Raw genomic sequence first — 18,817 nt, 5'->3', positions numbered from 1 at the left:
CGAATATAACCATAATATATATATATATATATATATTATGGTTATATTCGTATGATTTTTTTTATTTATTCCCTAAAATGCAAGGGGCACTAGTACAAAAATGTTAAATTACACCCGTTTTTTATTAAATTTACACCCATTATTTTTAATAAAAATCGGGTGTATATCCACAGGGTGAGAAATGTCTAACGAATTTACACCCGTTATTTTTAACAAAAATCGGGTGTAATTGGTCGTAATTACGTTTTTAATTACACCCTGTTTTAATAAAAATCGGGTGTAATTGGGCGTAATTACGTTTTTAATTACACCCTGTTTTAATAAAAATCGGGTGTAATTGGGCGTAATTACGTTTTTAATTACACTCTGTTTTAATAAAAATCGGGTGTAATTGAGCGTAATTACGTTTTAATTACACCCTGTTTTAATAAAAATCGGGTCTAATTGGGCTTAATTACATTTTAATTACACCCTATTTTAATAAAAATCGGGTGTAATTGGGCTTAATTATGTTTTAATTACACCCTATTCTAATAAAAATCGGATGTAATTGGGCTTAATTATGTTTTAATTACACCCTATTCTAATAAAAATCGGGTGTAAATATGTTCTTAATTACCCCCTATTTAAGTAAAAATCGGGTGTAAATACGCCATTTATAAATGAACAATTATATCTATTTACACCCTATTTCATAGACACCACTTAGTTATATTTTATTTTCAGTCATAATATTGTAAATACTATAAAATCATACACATAAAAATCATATTTTAACTAAGTCAAATTATTTTTAATATTAACCAAAAAGTATACAAAATCATGTACAGTCATAATATTTCAAATATTATAAAATCATACACATAAAAATTATATTTTAACTAAATCATAACACTTTCTTCATATATAATTTTACGCCATGCTTGACGGTTAGCTTCGGTGTTCTCTAGTCCAATTGAATCCAACCGCTTTCCACATGTAGCATTGGATTCATCCATGGCCAAAATACCACGTCTTGGAGAAGCAATTGTTTTCTGTATCCAAAAAAACAAGACACAAGAAATTATTACCAGAGCCACATGTATCAATAGTAACCATACCGAGCCGTTGATAGTGCCCCTCCGAGAATATGACGAAAATGCCCGTTCAAGAAACACAGAACGAGGACTATCAAAATCACTAGTTGTCTTAGAAGACATATTCCTTGAGTGAGCTACAGTATGAGTATCTACACAACAATGTTAAACCCATTAATTTATTATCGTTTCCTCTTTCTCATAGAGATAACTTAGTTTATATAAACTAAAAACAAAATCCAAAATTCTACATTTCTTAAACAAATAAGAAAAGGAAAAAAGAAAAGGAAAGAACAAAAAAAGTAATAATTATAAGATGCTAATTCTACTATCAGAAAAATGCATAATATTCTGAATTGATGAATATATAAAACGATAAAAAAAATAATCAGGCATAGAAATTACCAGTGTGATTAGATGAAGATGCAAAATGGTGGGCTGAACTAGTAACACTTCCATTACTTCTCAACCATTGTGGAACTAAAGCACGTTCACTTTTCACAAACCTCTTTTGTAGTATTTCTTCCAGAAACAGCCTAATTTTTCTGACCCACGGCAGTTGTTAAGCCACTGGAGCAATGTGATGTATCAGATGAAGATCAAAGTTGAAAGAACACAGTTTTCAAACTAAATCTCTAGGTAAAAGAAAGTAATAACATGTATAAAAATGATGAGTAACGATATTGATATTTGGAGATACTGATGTCGAGACCAGTTTCCCAATAGCAGGCAATTTTTAAGAACATTGAGCACCCGAAAAGGTTTAGTAGCAAGCAACGTATTTGTGAAGGAATGTGGATCCACAGAGTTTTAAAAGAACTGAAAGTAAAGATTGAACTTCCACTGATTATACTCGGCCAATAAGGCAACCATTAGCATAGCTCATAATCCTATTCAACATGACATGACCAGACCCATTGAGATAGACCGTCACTATAAAAGAGAAATTAGATGTCGGTCTCATATGTCTACCATTTGTAACTTAAAGTCAACAAACTACATACATCCCAAAAGTTTGGCTAGACCTACATTTGAACATTTTTGTAGGCAAGTTGGGCATGATAAATATCTATGAACCAACTTTAGAGGGGTGTTGGAGTAACTGTATAGTTTCTTTATTTGATATTGTATTTAGTCCTTTTTATTATAATAATACTCCTATTTCTAAAATATTCTCCTAGAATATTCCTTTTCAATCTCCCTATTTATACCAGCAATTGTTGTAGAATAAAATAGAACAGGATTCCCTATTATTATCTAATAATAACACACTATGAACTTAACGCTTATACTATTAGGTAGGTCAAATGCACATGAATGGTGCACTCTCTTTATTATTCGTCTTTCAAAGTAATGCACACATCTTCAAATATTTGTATGACCTTAAATAATCCATACTGCACATCAAAGGAAGCCCGTGTGATGTTCTCCATGAAATCTTTGAATATTCCACCTCCATCTATTCCAGCTTCTTCAACTCCAAACTCATTGACAAAAGTCACACGAATCTGAAGATATATTAAAAGGGTGATTTACAAGTTCCATTGAAGACCATAAAGTAGAGAATGGTTAATAAATATAACGATAGGCCTTAGGAAAGAATGTCACCAGTCCTCGGAGATCATCTTCTGACAACTGACTCATTTGATTATAGGCATCTTCCAAAATACGATCTCGTCTTATTCTGAACCGGTTTCTAGTAAATATAGCCTGAGATCCATGTCTTAACCTAGCAGCAGCTAGTTGAGACTGATAACAATAATAGACGGGGTCAAATATGAAATACATCAGTGACATGTGATATGCAGAAACTGCTCTATCAATATCTAATCTAATTGACTGCACAGACAGTGCAAACTGCTCTTCTGCAACCTTTAAATTGTTCAAGTATGGTTTTACTAATCTTGATGCTAATTTTTCCGTGATTCCATCACTCGAAACAAGCAACTCACATCTGCCAATTTAATATAAAGAGAAACAACAAAACATGATCTTAAACACTAACTAGCAGAAAAACAATGAAACATAATCCGAAAATCCAACGAATCATATACATACCTTGAACGCTTCGGAAACAATTGCAACACGGCATAGTCAAGAAGAGTGTCAGACCTCATTTTCATCTATTTAAGGTAACACTGCACCACTCTTCAGATCATTTCAATTTTCACAATCATTTATGTATAGAACCAATCATAATCAGCAAAAATGCATACAAGAAATCCCAAAATCAGAATGTAGATTCTCTAAAACCGCATACAAAGAAAAAATTTTACAGAAAACAAAAACTCTTCCAATATCTATATCAGACCAATATACGTGATTTATGTTTAGATTTATGAATCTGAAAGCAAGTTTGATGCGCGTATACCATATCACCCAAAAGCTCGGCACTAAGTGGTATCCTTTCCCAACTTTCTCCAGCATCAGAAGTGTATAGCAGAATTGCAGGTTTTTCCTACTATCCATCCTTTTTTTCCCTTTGAAGCTGATAGAATTAAACCTATAGTTAAAATCAGAAGTTATAAAAGGATTTAGACAATGAATCTAGCCATATAATCTAACATGCTATAAAATATTCCTGCAACGTTAATCGACATTGGTTTAAAAAAATTAAGTTCATAATGAACTTTCGCAAAGTAAGAAGAAAAATAGAAATTCGCAAAATAACATCAGGAATGCATAACAAGGCATCAATTTTTTCTCTCCTAGCTATTTTTTTCCTTTTCTATTTCATCAATTCATTACCATGCATTTGATATAAACTGTTTATATTTTCCTAAATGCCAAAACAATAACTGATGAAACCAAATATACCATGCATTCTACTAGAAAGGACCATTGATTACAATTTACAACAGAAAAAACAAAAACCAAGTTCAATCATAAAAAGTTAGATTCATCATCCTTTCAGTTTCACATTGCAAATGGAAATAACTTTAACAAGATCTATCAATGGACACAATCCTATTTACCTGCGTAAGTCTGGATGAATCAGACTCCAAGGCAGCAAGCTTTTTCTGGTTTTCCAGTATCGTCGAGCATATCTCAACCTTAGACTTATTCATCTTCTCCGTATCTCCAACCACTTGCGCAATTTCAGATTTCACTGCTTATAATAATCACGAGAATGTTAAAAATGTAAGAGATCACAAATCTACAGAAAATTACATTCTGAGATTCTAATTCCATATAGTTACAAAACTTTGTTTGTTTCACTTCTAAGACTCTAAGCCGTGTTTGGATCAACAAAAATGACGTTAAAAGTTAAAACTCAACGCGAATTTGAACTTAAACTGAACAGCTCTGCATATGATAATAAGAAATTTAGATGTATGAGATTCCAAATCTATCAATACTCTAGCAATTTCGATTGTTCAGATCTTGGATAACAGACATTGTTTAGATAGATGAAAAAGATATTGAAATACAGTGCGAATTTGAAGGAAAACTAAACCGCTGCATATGATAGCGATGAATTTTGATGTATGCGATATCAAATCTACGAATACTATATCGTTCATACAATATATTCAGCAAACTTTGATTGTTTCACTCCATAGACTATAAACAGTGTTTGGATCCATGAAATAAGCACGACAATTCGACGCGAATCTGAGATTTAACCTGAATTGATGTCGCTTTCCAAAGTGTGGATGTTCGTCATCTGCATTTGCTCTTCTGCAGAAATTTTTGCGGCTTGATCCTCCGAATCTGGAATTAGTTTCAGTTTTCAAGTTAAGATTGAAGTGAAAGGTGTGAAGTGATTTGTGATTTGTGATTTGTGATTTGGATTAACCAAATCCATGCCAATTGAAATTTCACATAAGATTAACCCAATACAATTAACCTAAACCTAATTACATGAAAATAAATCGAAAAAACTCAAATCGGCACCTGATACGACAAGCCCAAAGTGTTGAAACGACCTTGGATCCCAAAGAAGATTGAGAAAAGCGCTGAAGCGATGATGAAAGCCCTTGTAACAGGAGCATTTGCTGTGACACACAATCATAAACAAGCATTTGAATGCAAATCGAAAAACAAACTAAAAATTTGTAAAATTAAGAGTGAAAAAGAGAAGTGAAAATCGGAAATTGAAGTAAGGGAAGAAGATTAACGCACTGAAACCAGATGCACCTCCGTTCATCTTGGCTGTGAAGCAGAAAGCGAGGAACTTTTCTTCTTCGGAATTTTACATGAGTGATGGCGGGGAAGCACCCTCGAGATTTTCGCTTGTTCGTACCCTGTTGATTGGCTTTCGACTTCTCCTTCTTTGCCATGCCGTTGAGAATTCAAGGGAAGTTTTTGCTTCAGGGTTTTCCTTTTAAGGGAAGATTTGGGATTTCGATTAAGGGAATATTTGGGAAGACTTTGTTTCGGAGAAGGTTAGGGTTTTAGTGTTTGAGAAGGAGAATGGAAGATTTGAGAAGAATAAACCTGATGTAATATAAAATTTATGTTTAGAAGAGTTTTGTTGAAAATTGGGTTTAGAAAAGCTTGAGTGTATTTCACTGCTATGAAATTAGATTAAACATTCAATTTTGATAAGAGTTTTGTTCAATCCTACAAAATTAAATTATTTTATTCAGTCAGTTAATATTTATTAATTTGTTAATAATGTTTAAATTATTCTATTCACTTAAGAAATTGAGAAAAGGGATCATGCACTGACAGTGTAAAAAAGTTTTACACTGTCAACCAATCACGACCATGTATCCTACCAAGTCATACTGTTATTTTTAAATTACTGAGATGACATGGCAGAATGATATATTCTCATTGGATGACAGTGTAAAACTTTTTTACACTGTCAGTGCACCACCATTAAACCCTAAGAAATTTAAGCTCATTAATTTATTTGTAATGTTTAAATTATTTATTAATATGTCATTATATATTTTGAGTTATAAAATTAAATAAATTTTTTTAGTTTATATAAATTTACACCCGTTTTTTAATTTAACGGGAGTAATTGTGATTTGATTATAGTAATATTTTTAATTACACTCGATTTTAAAAAATAAGGTGTATATTGTCACCTGATAATGTTTAAAATGACACTTTATTTACAAAATTGCCACCACATTTTTCATTTACACCCTTTTTTAGTATATTGGGTGTAAATTTTAAAATTATATTAATCTTTTTGTACTAGTGGGGTTTACTAGAAAATTATTTTTAATACTATATTTTGATAGATTTAAACGTGTAGAAGATGAATTAAGAAACTTTTATATATATATATATATATATATATATATATATATATATATATATATATATATATATATATATATATATATATATATAATGAAAAACTATGATGTGTGTCTACGTGTGTGATGTTGTAATTTTTTATAATTTTCTTAATCTTTCATACTTTTTGTCTTAATTTTGATAATTTTAAAATATTCAAATACAAACAATGATATTTGTTTATATCCTTAAAAAAAGCATGCATTAAATTAAAATTATTTTTATTTAATCAGTCAATAATAAAAAATAGTCAACTTATTAAAATTTAAGGTTAATAGCCATTTACCCCTGTCTTATAGGCGAGATTTGATTTCCTCCCTTAAAAAAAAATTTGCATCCCCCTCGTGCTGACTTGACCATGGAATCTTCATACTTCTGCCAAGTGGTATTTTTATTTTTTTTAAATCCACGTCATTTTTTTATATATTATGTTTTTTATGTTTTTTAAAATTGTTATTTTAATAATTTTTATAAATTATTTTTATAGAGTATTTATTAGTTTTTATGAATTGTAAAAATTAATATATGGGCCTAAGCCCTTACTTGTTGCATTAGAAGCCCATTTATGGGAGTCTATTTTTAATTCAAATGTATGTGTGAGTTTGCTTTATAAAGACTCACTTTGTCTTTGTAAAAATCGATGTGGGACTCAGCAGGCGCAGCACTAACAAAAAACAACAACACCAGCCATAGAAGTATGGTATCTGAAAACAAGCTTTGGTGCAGAAATGAAGATAAGGTTTTGGATTTAGCGAGGTACCTTTAAGCCAATAGCCTCTCACCACCTCTCCAAATCAACATGCAGCTTTTGAAAAAGATATTGAAAGTTAAAAACAAAAAAGAGAGAAAACTTTTGTGCTTCTGTTTCTTCTTCATAATTGGAAACTCTATCATACTATGCTTTATCCTATGCTATGATGGGACTTGCACAATGCCATTGTGTTGTGCTGTGCCCACTTCCTTCTTCTCTGTGCGTTTTTTGGACTCTTGTGTTTCATTGTTTACAGGTAGTAGTAGTAGTAATCATGTTATTAAATATATGAACTAAGATTCATACTCAGACCCATCATTTTCTTTACTATAATTTCATGTACTTTTTGGTCCAAACAATAATACATGCTTATCCAATTTAGTTGTGGAAACTTCAGAAGGCTTTGTTGAAACGGTATAGCGGCAAGCAACAAAATGTTTTGGAAGTATTTATCCGGGAAATTATCGTGTCCACAGAGATTAGTGCTACTGAATTGGCGTTCGACGGATTCTTAGTTAAGAGTTTGGGTTAAAATGGGTTTAGACGGTAAATGCGAAAATTTAACTTATGAACACAAAAGAATTTCATTAGTCGGACAATAGAGACTCTCGAGATTTAAAACTCATATACCCGTTAAATACTTAAACTTACTACTCATTTGAAATCAACCTAAACTACTAATCAACATCATCACGTATCGCTCACACGGAGGTTATGTCTAACGCAAAGTGAGACAACGACCGTATTACTCGCGTCGACGATCTCTCAGCACAACACGAGCAACACGGAAGCATTAAGAACCGACACTAAAGTGAATACTAAGTTCTAATCTATATCTAGAGTTAAAACCCAATAAATGTTCTTCCTAAACCCGGATTCGAATCATCCATCTCTGCAACAATCCAAACCCACATAGAGAAAGCAATCACTAATGAAGATTTATAATGAAAGCATTAAACAACACCATGAGCAATATATATACATTTAAATAAAGCATACTTACAACAAAACTCCAACATAAATGGTTACAAAGAGAAGAGGAAGAGAAGAAAACTCAATTTCTCGCGGTGTCAAACACGATCCACTAAGCTCCCAACTCCGGATCATCCATGAGCAAGCCATAAATGTTGTTTTCTAAGCTCTAATGTACAAAAAATGAAGGTGATGACTTTGGGAACAAATACCGTAAAACCATCACCTAAAAAATGTGTTTTCCCCTATTTATGCAATTTTGGATCTGGTGTAGCTCGTGTCGCGCGCAGGAGGGCGCGCCGCGCGCTGATTGCTTTCTTGAAAAAATCAGCATTAGTGTTTTGGCTATAACTTGAGAACCGTAACTCCGATTTGCGCCCGGTTCGAAGCGTTGGAAAGCTTATTCAATTTCCTATCTAACAATGACAAAATATCAACCAAATTGGTGATTTATTATTCTTTTGTTTTGAGCCTTATTCGTTGAAGCCGTGTCTTCGACACTTTATTGCTCATGCTCCAAATATGCAGCAATACCTGAAAAATGAATAGAAAACTATCAAAAATTATAAAAGTATATGAAAATACAACTATTCATAAAGTATACGTATTTATATACAAGACGGAGAATTATTCAAACGGTATTAACAAAAAGTATCGATAAGTGCCACTATTTATAACACAAAATAACTACATTTTGTCACTTATCAGGCTTGCACCCATCTCTAAAACACGTAAAGATTGAGCATTGAAGCCAAAAAGCATCCAATGTAGATAAGGTTTACCACATATGACATTGTCAAACGCCTGATTGCGGCTAGTGAGAAAGAGTTTCAATCAATTGCTGAGGAAAACCGCAACAAAATAAAGAAACATCCATAGTCAAATTCAATGAAGGTGAACTTAGCCATATTTTCATGGTCTTTTTTTTGCAGAGTAAATGCTGCAATAAAATCATCCATTATTTGTGGGAATTGCTTTAGCTATACTGCTAGCAGTGATATATCTTAGAAGGGGGTGTAAATTTTGTAGGACACAAGTTTGTTCTAGGTGCTTTATATTGCTCTATATTGCCCATTTATATTGTTGTAGCTGTAATATATTTATTAGATAAATTTAATGGTAGTTTTGCTATATGGTATGGGTCAACTGATATGTATGATTATCTCTTTAAAGGCTTCGTCCCTCTGGGTCTGAGTAGAACAAGGAATTTTAGGGACACAATATTTATGTATTTAATTAATATTTGTTACAGTTGTAATCGGCCTGACATGCTAGCATGATCAAATATGAGAATAATTTCGTCGTAGAGCAAGTGATAAACTGTGTTTGCTGGTCAAAGAAATGTGTGAACAGTTGAGAATTGATTTTAATTTTGTGGCTTCTGCACTAGTTCATGGATATTTCTTGCAAGTTGTGAAAACAAAACTGGTGCAAAACAAATAGAGAAATGATATTTAATAAAACAAGATGGGTGCATGAAGTGGCTGGTGTTGTTGTTCCGTAGAAATTAGCAGTATAAATATATGAAGTGGATGGTGTTGTTGTTTTTTTTGTTAGTGCTGCTGAGTCCCACATCGATTTTTACAAAGACAAAGTGAGTCTTTATAAAGCAAACACACGCATACATTTGAATTAAAAATAGACTCCCACAAATGGGCTTCTAATGCAACAAGTAAGGGCTTAGGCCCATATATTAATTTTTACAATTCATATAAACTAATAAATACTCTATAAAAATAATTTATAAAAATTATTAAAATAAAAATTTTAAAAAACGTAAAAAAAAAAATATAATATATATAAAAATACGTGGATTTAAAAAAAAATTGAAAAGCCACTTGGCAGGCCAAGTATGAAGATTCCATGGCCAAGTCAGCATGAGGGGGCAATTTGGAATCTGGGTTTCTCAAGGGGGGAATCACAATTTTTTTTAAGGGGGTAAATCAAATCTCGCCTATATGGAAGGGGGTAAATGACTATTAACCCTAAAATTTATTATTCATTCTACCTCAAAATTATTGATTCAATTGACCCCTTCACACTTATTTTAAAATTATATTAATAAAAAAATATTAGTATTTTTACTAATATATATTTGTCATGTATTAATCTATTCAAATTTACTATAAATATAAAATGGAAGATATTAAAGTGAGAAACATGCATGCATTTCGTACTACAATAGAAAATATGTGAGATATATAAGATGACCATTATGGAAAGACTTCTGATGTGGTGGTTGAGGTCTCTAATAATCAACGACAGGGGTATTTGTAAAGTTAATACTCTAACGTTCAAGTCAATTTTTGAGAAATATGAAACTATACAAATGCGAATGATAAGAATATTTAGGGCACACATAATCATGCTTATATATGGATGGCGATTAAAATCGTCTTAGGTGATCCTGCTTGAATAACAAATAGTTGTTAGATATATCTCAATAATGGAGATGAAAATTGTGGTGTGCTATTGTGATTTCTATATTGAAGGTACACGTGTTCACCAATAAATTAAGTGCTTTAGCTATATTGGGCCACATAGTTGAATTTATTTTATTGGGCCTTAAGCAAGCCTGTAAACAACATGTAATGCTAATTAGATGGCAATTTCTCATCTCACCCTTGCTATATCGGTCACACCTTTGAAATCCGAAAAATGCCCCTGGGTAAATTCGGAGATGCATCTCTGAACGCACCAAATACTATTTTTTTTGCCAAATTTTAGTTAGGAGATGCATCTCCGAATTCACCTCTAGGAAAAATTCAGAGATGCCTCTCTGAAGTCACCTTTTGTCCTTAAAAAATCAAACAACCCCCACGTTTTTTAAGGAAATTGGTTCGGAGATGCATCTCCGAATTTTTGCCTGTGTAATTTTTCCAGAATCAGTTTTCAAGTATTGTAGTGTTTTCAATCCAAACTAATTTCAATTTGATTAAAAATATCGTTATTTGTTTTAATGATTGATAAAAACGAATATTTTAGAATCATGTAAAGCTTTAATAAAACCAAATATTATAGAAACGCAATATATTAGTACAAAAATTGTTCTCAAAGTCGATTAAAATTAAACAAAATACAATCAAAATACTCTACTGAGTATTCATAATCCTAACACCCCGGTTCCTTCTCTGCCTACGGTAAGTCACGGCACTTCGTGCCTCAAAAAGAATGGATTGTGCTAGGGCGACACTTCATCTCCACCTCTCGCAAACACTCCGGACTCGATGCCCTGGCGTGTAAGCCGCTTAATGTTCTGAATGCGCGACAACACATCAACGACATGGTCGTCCAATGCATGCTGATTCTAGGAGCTCCTCACGAGCAGATCTAAATGGACATCCTGGAGCCTCCTATGTCATGTAAGGGTGTGACACTTTATAGAACCATGTCATGTATCCCTCAACATAGCTCCACTAAGATGCGGCCTCATGAGTCCGATACTCCATTGATACTAGATGATTCTAAAAATCCTCTAGAACGTCATCCAAGTTTTTGCGTACAATACAGATAGAAGAAACCTTGAAGGGTGACCTAGAAATGATCTGCACGTACCCAAATTGTCGCATGCACCGTTTGGGCAGATACCTGCACACGATGCTTGTCCCACATGCCAACCATCTAGAGTATAAGGAAATGGAGAATGGAACTTTGTCCCAGTGAGCAATGTATGGCCTCCATTTTACATCGTCATGCTGAGTGCGGTCAATATATACAAGATACGACAAGATATGATCATTCCCTCTACTAGGAAAAAACTGGAAAGCATATGGTCAATCATGAGAGCAAACTGACAAGATATGAGTTTTCTTAGTCGAAGATGTTATATGGTCAATCATTCCCAAATTAGGTGTTATTTGCACTGAACTGGGTTAACAATTCCTCTGTGTTTTTTTACCATTCTGCATTTGTTTTCTGCATATGTTTCTGGTTGGTAAGTATGCAATCTTTCAGCAGATGATGTTAAGACATTTGTCCTGACATTGTTGTTTGAGTTAAGATATCAATCTCAAACTATGATTTGTGTTGGCTGTCACTCTGTGATTTATCTATGTGTAAAAGTTTCATATGAACGCTATTATCATGTATTAGGATCATATTTTATATCATATGTCTTGGTATCATGTTCTGATGTTGAAACATCAGTGTTAACATGTTGTATCTGCCTCTGTACCAGATAATTTCAAGACTTATTTTTACTCAGCATTGTAGAATCTAAAAAAGATGACTTACCAGATGTCCTGACATTATTTTGAGTCGATGATCTTGATTTCTTTTGAGTAGGGGCAGGGACAGGTGATACTAGTATCGTGGATTGTGGGGCTACATTCAGCATAAGATCAGACAAGTTAATCATTTGGAATGATTCATCAACCCTAGTATTTGACGAAGATGAACCAAGGTTTTCAAATGAAGCATGCATGGGCTCGGATGATGAATGTTGAGACATCTTTGATCTTACTTGAAGCCGATAGTTTGAGAAGACACAAGTGAGAGAAAGCGACCACAAGTTTATGAGAGAGAAGGAAAATGAAATGTTTGTATAATGATTTTGAGATAGGTAGCGTGTTTTAGTCCAAAAAGGTAAACTTTGGAGTAATGGGCTTAGGCACACGTAATAAAATTTTAAAATTTTCTTGGCCCACATATATATATCAGTAATTGCTATAAATCCTTATAAACACAAATACCAAGTTTCCCTCTTAATTTTTCAAACTGTACTACATCCAAGCCTTTAGTAAATATATCAGCAATATGATTTTCAGTGCTAACATGCTCAAGTATTATGACTTTGTCTTCAACAAGATCTCTAATAAAATGATGTCTGATGTCAATGTGTTTAGTCCTATTGTACTGAATAGGATTTTTGGAAATATTAATAGCACTCAAGTTGTCACATAATAATGTCATGACATCTTATGTGACATTACATTCAGTCAACATTTGTTTCATCCATATTAATTGAGAACAACGGCTACCTGCTGCTATGTACTCAGCTTCAGCAGTAGATAGGGATACACAATTCTCTTGCTGAACCATGAAATCAAATTATTTCCCAAGAAGAAACATCCTTCAAAGGTACTCTTCCTGTCATCAATTTTCAGTTTGGGAATACGTATGACTGCTTCCTTTGATAGAACTTTCTTCATACCTTTCAGGATTAAATGACCAAGCTTTTGATGTCATAGCTTGACTTCATCTTCTTTTAACATCAAGCATGTGGAGAAGCAATCTGTTTCTTGAGGAGTCCACAAATAACAGTTATCTTTTGATCTGGTTCCCTTCATGATAACTTCATTGTTCTCATTTGTTACCTGGAATTCAGATTTAGTAAGGTTAACTTTGATACCTTGGTCGCATAGTTGACTAATACTTATCAAATTAGCAGTCAACCCTTTAACAAACAACATATCATCAAGACTAGGTAGTCCTGTATAGTTCAGCTTTCCAACACCCTTTATTTCACCTTTTGATCCATCTCCAAAAGTGACATAGCTAGTGGAATGTGATTTAATATCCACAAAAAGTTTCTTGACACCAATCATGTGTCTAGAACAACCACAATCAAAATACCAATTTTCTTTAGAAGAAGCTCTGAGAGATGTGTGAGCTATGAGTCCAGAAGTCCCATTTAGGGGAATCCACATTTTCTTTGCTTAAACAAAAATTTGTTCTCTTTTGGGTTGTGGAACAGGTTTGGGATAGCCATATAATATGTAACAGTAGGTTTTTATGTTACCAAACCTTCCACAATAATGACATCTCCATCTTTGAGTTTCGCTTCGTGAGTACTAATTCTAATGTATTTGATGATGTTGGGACATGTTATTTGACATCTTTTGTTCCTGTTTCTTTGGATGGAAGAACTTCACTTCAGGCCTTTCTCCTTTGCTCATCGCAAATTGATTATCATAACCAAGATCTTTAACATTTCCAGCATTCTTTCCAGTTCAAAGAATCTCATCCAGCAGATCAGAACTACCATTAAGCATTCTTACAGATTTAGTCATATTAAGTTTTGAATTGAGCAATACAACTTCATCCTTCAGATCAGAGATGATATGACAAATGCTCCATTTTTTCAGTCTGTAGTTGAGCAACTATTTTCTTTTGATCTTCTCCCATTTGACATACTTCTTCACTTCTTAGGCACAACTCCTTATATGACGCAACAAGTTCCTCAAAAGTGAGATCTTCATAGTCTGAATCTTCATCAGAATTATAAATTCCAGTCAAGGCAGTAACCAATTTGGTAGATTCCTCTTCAGGGTCACTTTCAAAATCATCTTCTGACCATGATGTAGATAGGCCCTTCTTTTGCTTCTTGAGATAAGTGGGACATTAAGCTCTTATATGTCCAAACCCTTCACATCCATGAAATTAGATTCCCTTTCCTCGGTCAGTGTTTTCTTCAATTCTGGGCCTTCTCCCAAAATTGTGATTTCTGTTGATATCGAGTGACTTATTCTTGACATTTGATATTGACTTTCAGGCCATCTTCTTCATCACTTTGTTAAATTGTCTTCGAAGTAACACAATAGCATTAGATATTCCTTCATCTGTATCCAAGTCACATTCATCTTCTAAGTCGCTAGTATTAGAGAAAAAGGCAATAATTTTCTTCTTTTCAGACTTTTCACTGATCCTTAAGTTCATCAACTTTCATAAGTTTATATCTTCCATAAACTGTAGGGATCCCATAAGTTCATCAACTTTCATGTTGTTTATATCTTGGGTTTCTTTAATGGCAGTAACTTTCATGTCAAACCTCTTTGGAAGAGATCTGAGAATTTTTCTGACCAACTTAGCTTCTGACATCTTTTCCTCCAGGGCACTTGAGGCATTAGCTATTTCAATAATATTCATGTGAAAGTCATGAATGCTCTCATCCTCCTTCATTCTTAGATTCTTAAGCTTGGTGGTAAGAAGTTGAAGTCTTGACATCTTCACCTTAGAGGTTTCTTCATGAACAGTCTTCAAAATCTCCCAAGCTTCTTTAGCAACAGTGCAACTACTTATCAGTGTGAAGATGTTCTTGTTCCCTCCATTGAATAAGCCATTCAATGCTTTGGAGTTACCCTGAGCTAGTTTATCATCTTCATCATCCCAATCATCCCAGCCTTCAGCACATCAGTAATCTTCCCATCCTTATCTCCAGTCATTGGTGGATCTCATCCCTTGACTACAAATTTCTAAGCCTTGTTGTCCATGGATTTAATAAAAGCCACCATACGAGCTTTCTAATAGTCATAGTTGAGTGGTCTGTTAAAAAATCCTCCTTCCCTGTCCATTGTACCAGAAAGTATCTTCCCTAAATTTCACCCAGATATAGAGCACGATGCCTGCTCTGATACCAAATCAAATTCTGGTATGCAGATATCAGATGTCCTAAGAGATGTCAAGACACTGATATCTGAGCGAATCACAATGAACAATATAAACACAGATAAGAATACTGAAAGTAAAAGAACACACAGAGTTATTAACCCAGTTCGATGTACAACAACACCTACTCTAGGACTACCAAGTCAGGGAGGAAATCCACTAAATAGTATTAGTTTGTAGACCTTCATCAAACTATCTCCAATTTACAATCTACTCAACTAATCAATACTCGTGCTTAACTTCAACCTAAGACTCACCTAGGTATGAGACCCCTGTCACTTCCCTTTCAATCACACCACTGATGAAACAATAATATTTTGAATGTTTCAGAAGTTACACTTCAAATACACACAATCACCCAATGCTTAAAAGCTTAAGAGTGATTAACAGAACTTACAACTCAATAGAGACAATCCTTCTCTTATACCAAGATGACATTAGAGAGGCTCACAATTAACATGAACACACAATCCCTAAAACTATCACTCAGCAACAATATATGTACCACGCCTAAATTAGGTTTGTAGCCTTTTTTTTATAAACATAATCTAGACTAGATTTGGGCTTAAAAAATGCAGCAAGCCAACTGCTAAAAGTCTGCAGAATCTTCCTCATAAAAATAGGTCTTCAATCAAGAGTTTCCTAAAATGTCTCAACATTTAGAAAAACCTAATATCTTTAAATTCAAACAGAATCTCTGAATCCTCAATCTTGGACGCCACATAGGATTACTTAATATTCACTTAATATTCAGTAATCTGCAATTACACCAAACGTATCCAATCTGTAAAACTGTGACAGACAAGATGTCGAATATTCGTGTTGGGACATCTTGTTGAACATGTTTCTATACATGTTAGGACATCTTGTTCAACATGTTGCTACCCAGTTAGTTTTACCAAAATTACTGCCAATCATAATTATAGAGAATTAATAGCAATTAATAACGAAGTTCACATGCTAGATTAGTCAAATACATATGAAATAGGTTGATGAAATCTAATCCTGACATGTTTCTTTACATGTTAATTTCGTAATCATTTACCGTTGTTACATGTTTTTATAAATTGTTACTTTTCATTTATAAACCTTTCCTTAAAATCATATTAACTGTGGAACAATAATGATAACGCACTAATTCCTGTGGAGGCGATACAAGATACTTACCCCACCTAAAAGAATTTCATCATGTATCAAGTGAAATAATTGTTTCTTGGATATGGATTTTGGTTGTGTATTGTTCACAAAGAGAGAAGTGTGTATTTATACTTCATTGAAGACTTTGGTGAAACCATGTGTTGGTTGTCGCAAAACAAAGTAGGGAATTATCCAATTAATCGGGGCTAATGGCAATCGCTCAGACAAGTTTTTTGTCAGATTTGAGGAAAAAAATGCTACATAAAGGAAGCTTGGAGCGTGCTATTGTGGATAGCAAGATTATTAGATCAATATCATTGAGGATATTGTGTGTAGCAGTTGAGTATTTGCATCATTGTAATGAATTGTCATTGAATTCGTGTGTAAGCTAATGCGTTATGGCTATTAGCATTTGGATTGATGATAGTCCGTTGTATAAAATACTTGTATATTAACTCTTGAAAATAGTGGAAGACATGATTATTTTTCCAATGGTTTCAAACCATTGAAGAGTGGAGTAGGCATAGTGAGGCTGATTGCCAAACCAATATATATCTGTGTACTCTCTTCCTTCCCTATCTCTCTTTATTTTTCAAAGTTCATCATCTAGAAGTTAAATCATACCATAGTTTGCATGTCATTGAGGTTAGATCATGCTTGTAGTTATTTATTGTATAAGCATATGTCTGTGATGCATCAAACCTATAGAATCATGCTTAAGTCGATTGTGTTAAACAATATGTCTATGTTGAAATGGTAATTGCTTAGATTAAGCAACTTGCATGAACTGTCCTAGTTGTCTCAAGTCATTATTTGATCATTCTCTTAATGATAACATTGCAATTCATTGGTTAGAATTCATAGCGATGAGATTATATGCTTTCATTTTATCTTGTTTTAGCTTCAGCTCGCCAAATTTTAATTTTTATATTGAAATTTTTTAAATTGTTTTTGAAAGGGGATTGGTCTATTCAACCCTCTCCTCTAGACTTTTTTCATACTTATATTCTCAACCAACATTTATGAATTTAATATTAAAATTAAATTCAACGAGAGTATTATGTATGTAAACCGATCAATAAATAAATTCAAATTGTTAGATTTTTCACAACAATATTCTTCATATTATTTTGTGAAAGTCTCTTTACTCATTACAATTGAGAATCTCTAACCCCGCCCCTTGGATCTCTCCCTCACCATGTGAGTTACCAAAATTACCCCTCTGCTTCCGTAGATGTACCTTCGGAAGTTCCTTTTTTAAAAAAAATGTTTTTTTCCGTAGGTGCATCTACATAAGCGTTAAAACATAGTGAAACTTGGGAAAATCTCAAATTAATTAAGTTCATGAAATCTTCTGTAGCTACATCTATGAAATGTTTTGAAAATACAGTATGGAAGGTTTCGAAAATAGAGTGTTCCGCAGCTACATCTTCTGTAGCTACATTCTGTTATATTTTTAAATCAACTACATTTCTGCCCTAAACTTCAATTTTTTTAACAAAAATGGAACATCAAATTATAGTAAATCAAAGTAATTGGAAAACCTCAATTGCACTACTTTGATTTACTATAATTTGATGTTCCCTTTTTGTTATAAAAATTGAATTTTTGAGTGAAATGTAATTGATTTAAAATATGACAGAATATTCTGTAGGTATATCTACGAAACACTCTATTTTCAAAACCTTCCGTAGATGTAGCTACGGAATATTTCATTTAATTTGAGATTTTCCCAATTAGTTTGAGATTTTCCCAATTAATTTGGGATCTTCCCAAGTTTCACTATGTTTTAACACTTCCGTAGATGCAACTACGAAAAAACCAATTTTTTTTATAAAAAAAAATGCTTCCGAAGATACATCTACAGAAAAAAAATGAAATATCACCGTATAACTAAGAGATTCAAGTGGTAAATTGAGATTTTCCCTTACAATTTACACTAAACAAGTAAACATAATGAATTATACCTATCAGTGATATGTGGGGCTTCTTTTATTATTTATAAATAATAATGATATACTTATATTAATACATAAATATAGATAAATTTACATAAATATAGATAAATATAATTGTTAGGTAGAGATTGAATTTTAAATTATTAAATTATATTTATCCCAGCTATCTAATATTATAAAATCTTGTTAATCTCTATTATATAATCATTTTCAAACGCTTTATGCATCAATAATTTTCTTACAAAAATGTTTATATTTAGTTGATAGTAAGAAAACAT

General features: G+C 32.9%; 2 protein-coding genes across 3 annotated transcripts; both read right to left on the bottom strand.

The window, feature by feature from the left end:
• Positions 1-1,481: 1,481 nt before the first annotated feature.
• Positions 1,482-3,273, bottom strand: LOC131611239 (uncharacterized). Its single transcript, XM_058883324.1, has 4 exons — positions 3,135-3,273; positions 2,685-3,030; positions 2,459-2,584; positions 1,482-1,646 (listed from the first exon to the last, which is right to left on the bottom strand). The coding sequence occupies exons 1-4, from the start codon at positions 3,197-3,199 to the stop codon at positions 1,575-1,577; spliced, it is 609 nt and encodes a 202-aa protein (XP_058739307.1). The 5' UTR covers positions 3,200-3,273; the 3' UTR covers positions 1,482-1,574.
• An 84-nt stretch (positions 3,274-3,357) lies between these two features.
• LOC131611240 (uncharacterized) lies at positions 3,358-5,555 on the bottom strand. Of its 2 annotated transcripts, XM_058883325.1 has the most exons (5): positions 5,202-5,555; positions 4,974-5,074; positions 4,704-4,790; positions 4,052-4,185; positions 3,358-3,579 (listed from the first exon to the last, which is right to left on the bottom strand). In XM_058883325.1, exons 1-5 carry the CDS (start codon positions 5,357-5,359, stop codon positions 3,574-3,576), a joined length of 486 nt encoding a protein of 161 aa, XP_058739308.1. In that variant the 5' UTR covers positions 5,360-5,555; the 3' UTR covers positions 3,358-3,573. The 2 variants fall into 2 exon arrangements, with proteins under 2 accessions (XP_058739308.1, XP_058739309.1); XM_058883326.1 differs by lacking the exon at positions 4,974-5,074.
• Positions 5,556-18,817: the final 13,262 nt, after the last annotated feature.

This window comes from Vicia villosa, linkage group LG6 (assembly GCF_029867415.1).
Source record: "Vicia villosa cultivar HV-30 ecotype Madison, WI linkage group LG6, Vvil1.0, whole genome shotgun sequence".
Classification (NCBI taxonomy): Eukaryota; Viridiplantae; Streptophyta; class Magnoliopsida; order Fabales; family Fabaceae; genus Vicia; species Vicia villosa.
Note: the sequence above shows the minus strand (reverse complement) of the source record. Positions and strands in the feature narration are given on the sequence as shown.

What these genes read in the sequence shown, in the direction of transcription:
- LOC131611240 (XM_058883325.1), bottom strand. Translation starts at nt 5,359, where the DNA reads ATGGCAAAGAAGGAGAAGTCGAAAGCCAATCAACAGGGTACGAACAAG. An exon ending in CGGAGGTGCATCTGGTTTCA is followed by an intron (nt 5,075 to 5,201) that starts GTGCGTTAATCT and finishes TGTGTGTCACAG; the next exon opens with CAAATGCTCCTGTTACAAGG. An exon ending in GGAAAGCGACATCAATTCAG is followed by an intron (nt 4,186 to 4,703) that starts GTTAAATCTCAG and finishes TATTATAAGCAG; the next exon opens with TGAAATCTGAAATTGCGCAA.
- LOC131611239 (XM_058883324.1), bottom strand. Translation starts at nt 3,199, where the DNA reads ATGAAAATGAGGTCTGACACTCTTCTTGACTATGCCGTGTTGCAATTG. An exon ending in TTGTTTCCGAAGCGTTCAAG is followed by an intron (nt 3,031 to 3,134) that starts GTATGTATATGA and finishes TTAAATTGGCAG; the next exon opens with ATGTGAGTTGCTTGTTTCGA. An exon ending in TGCAGTATGGATTATTTAAG is followed by an intron (nt 1,647 to 2,458) that starts GTCATACAAATA and finishes ACATTGCTCCAG; the next exon opens with TGGCTTAACAACTGCCGTGG.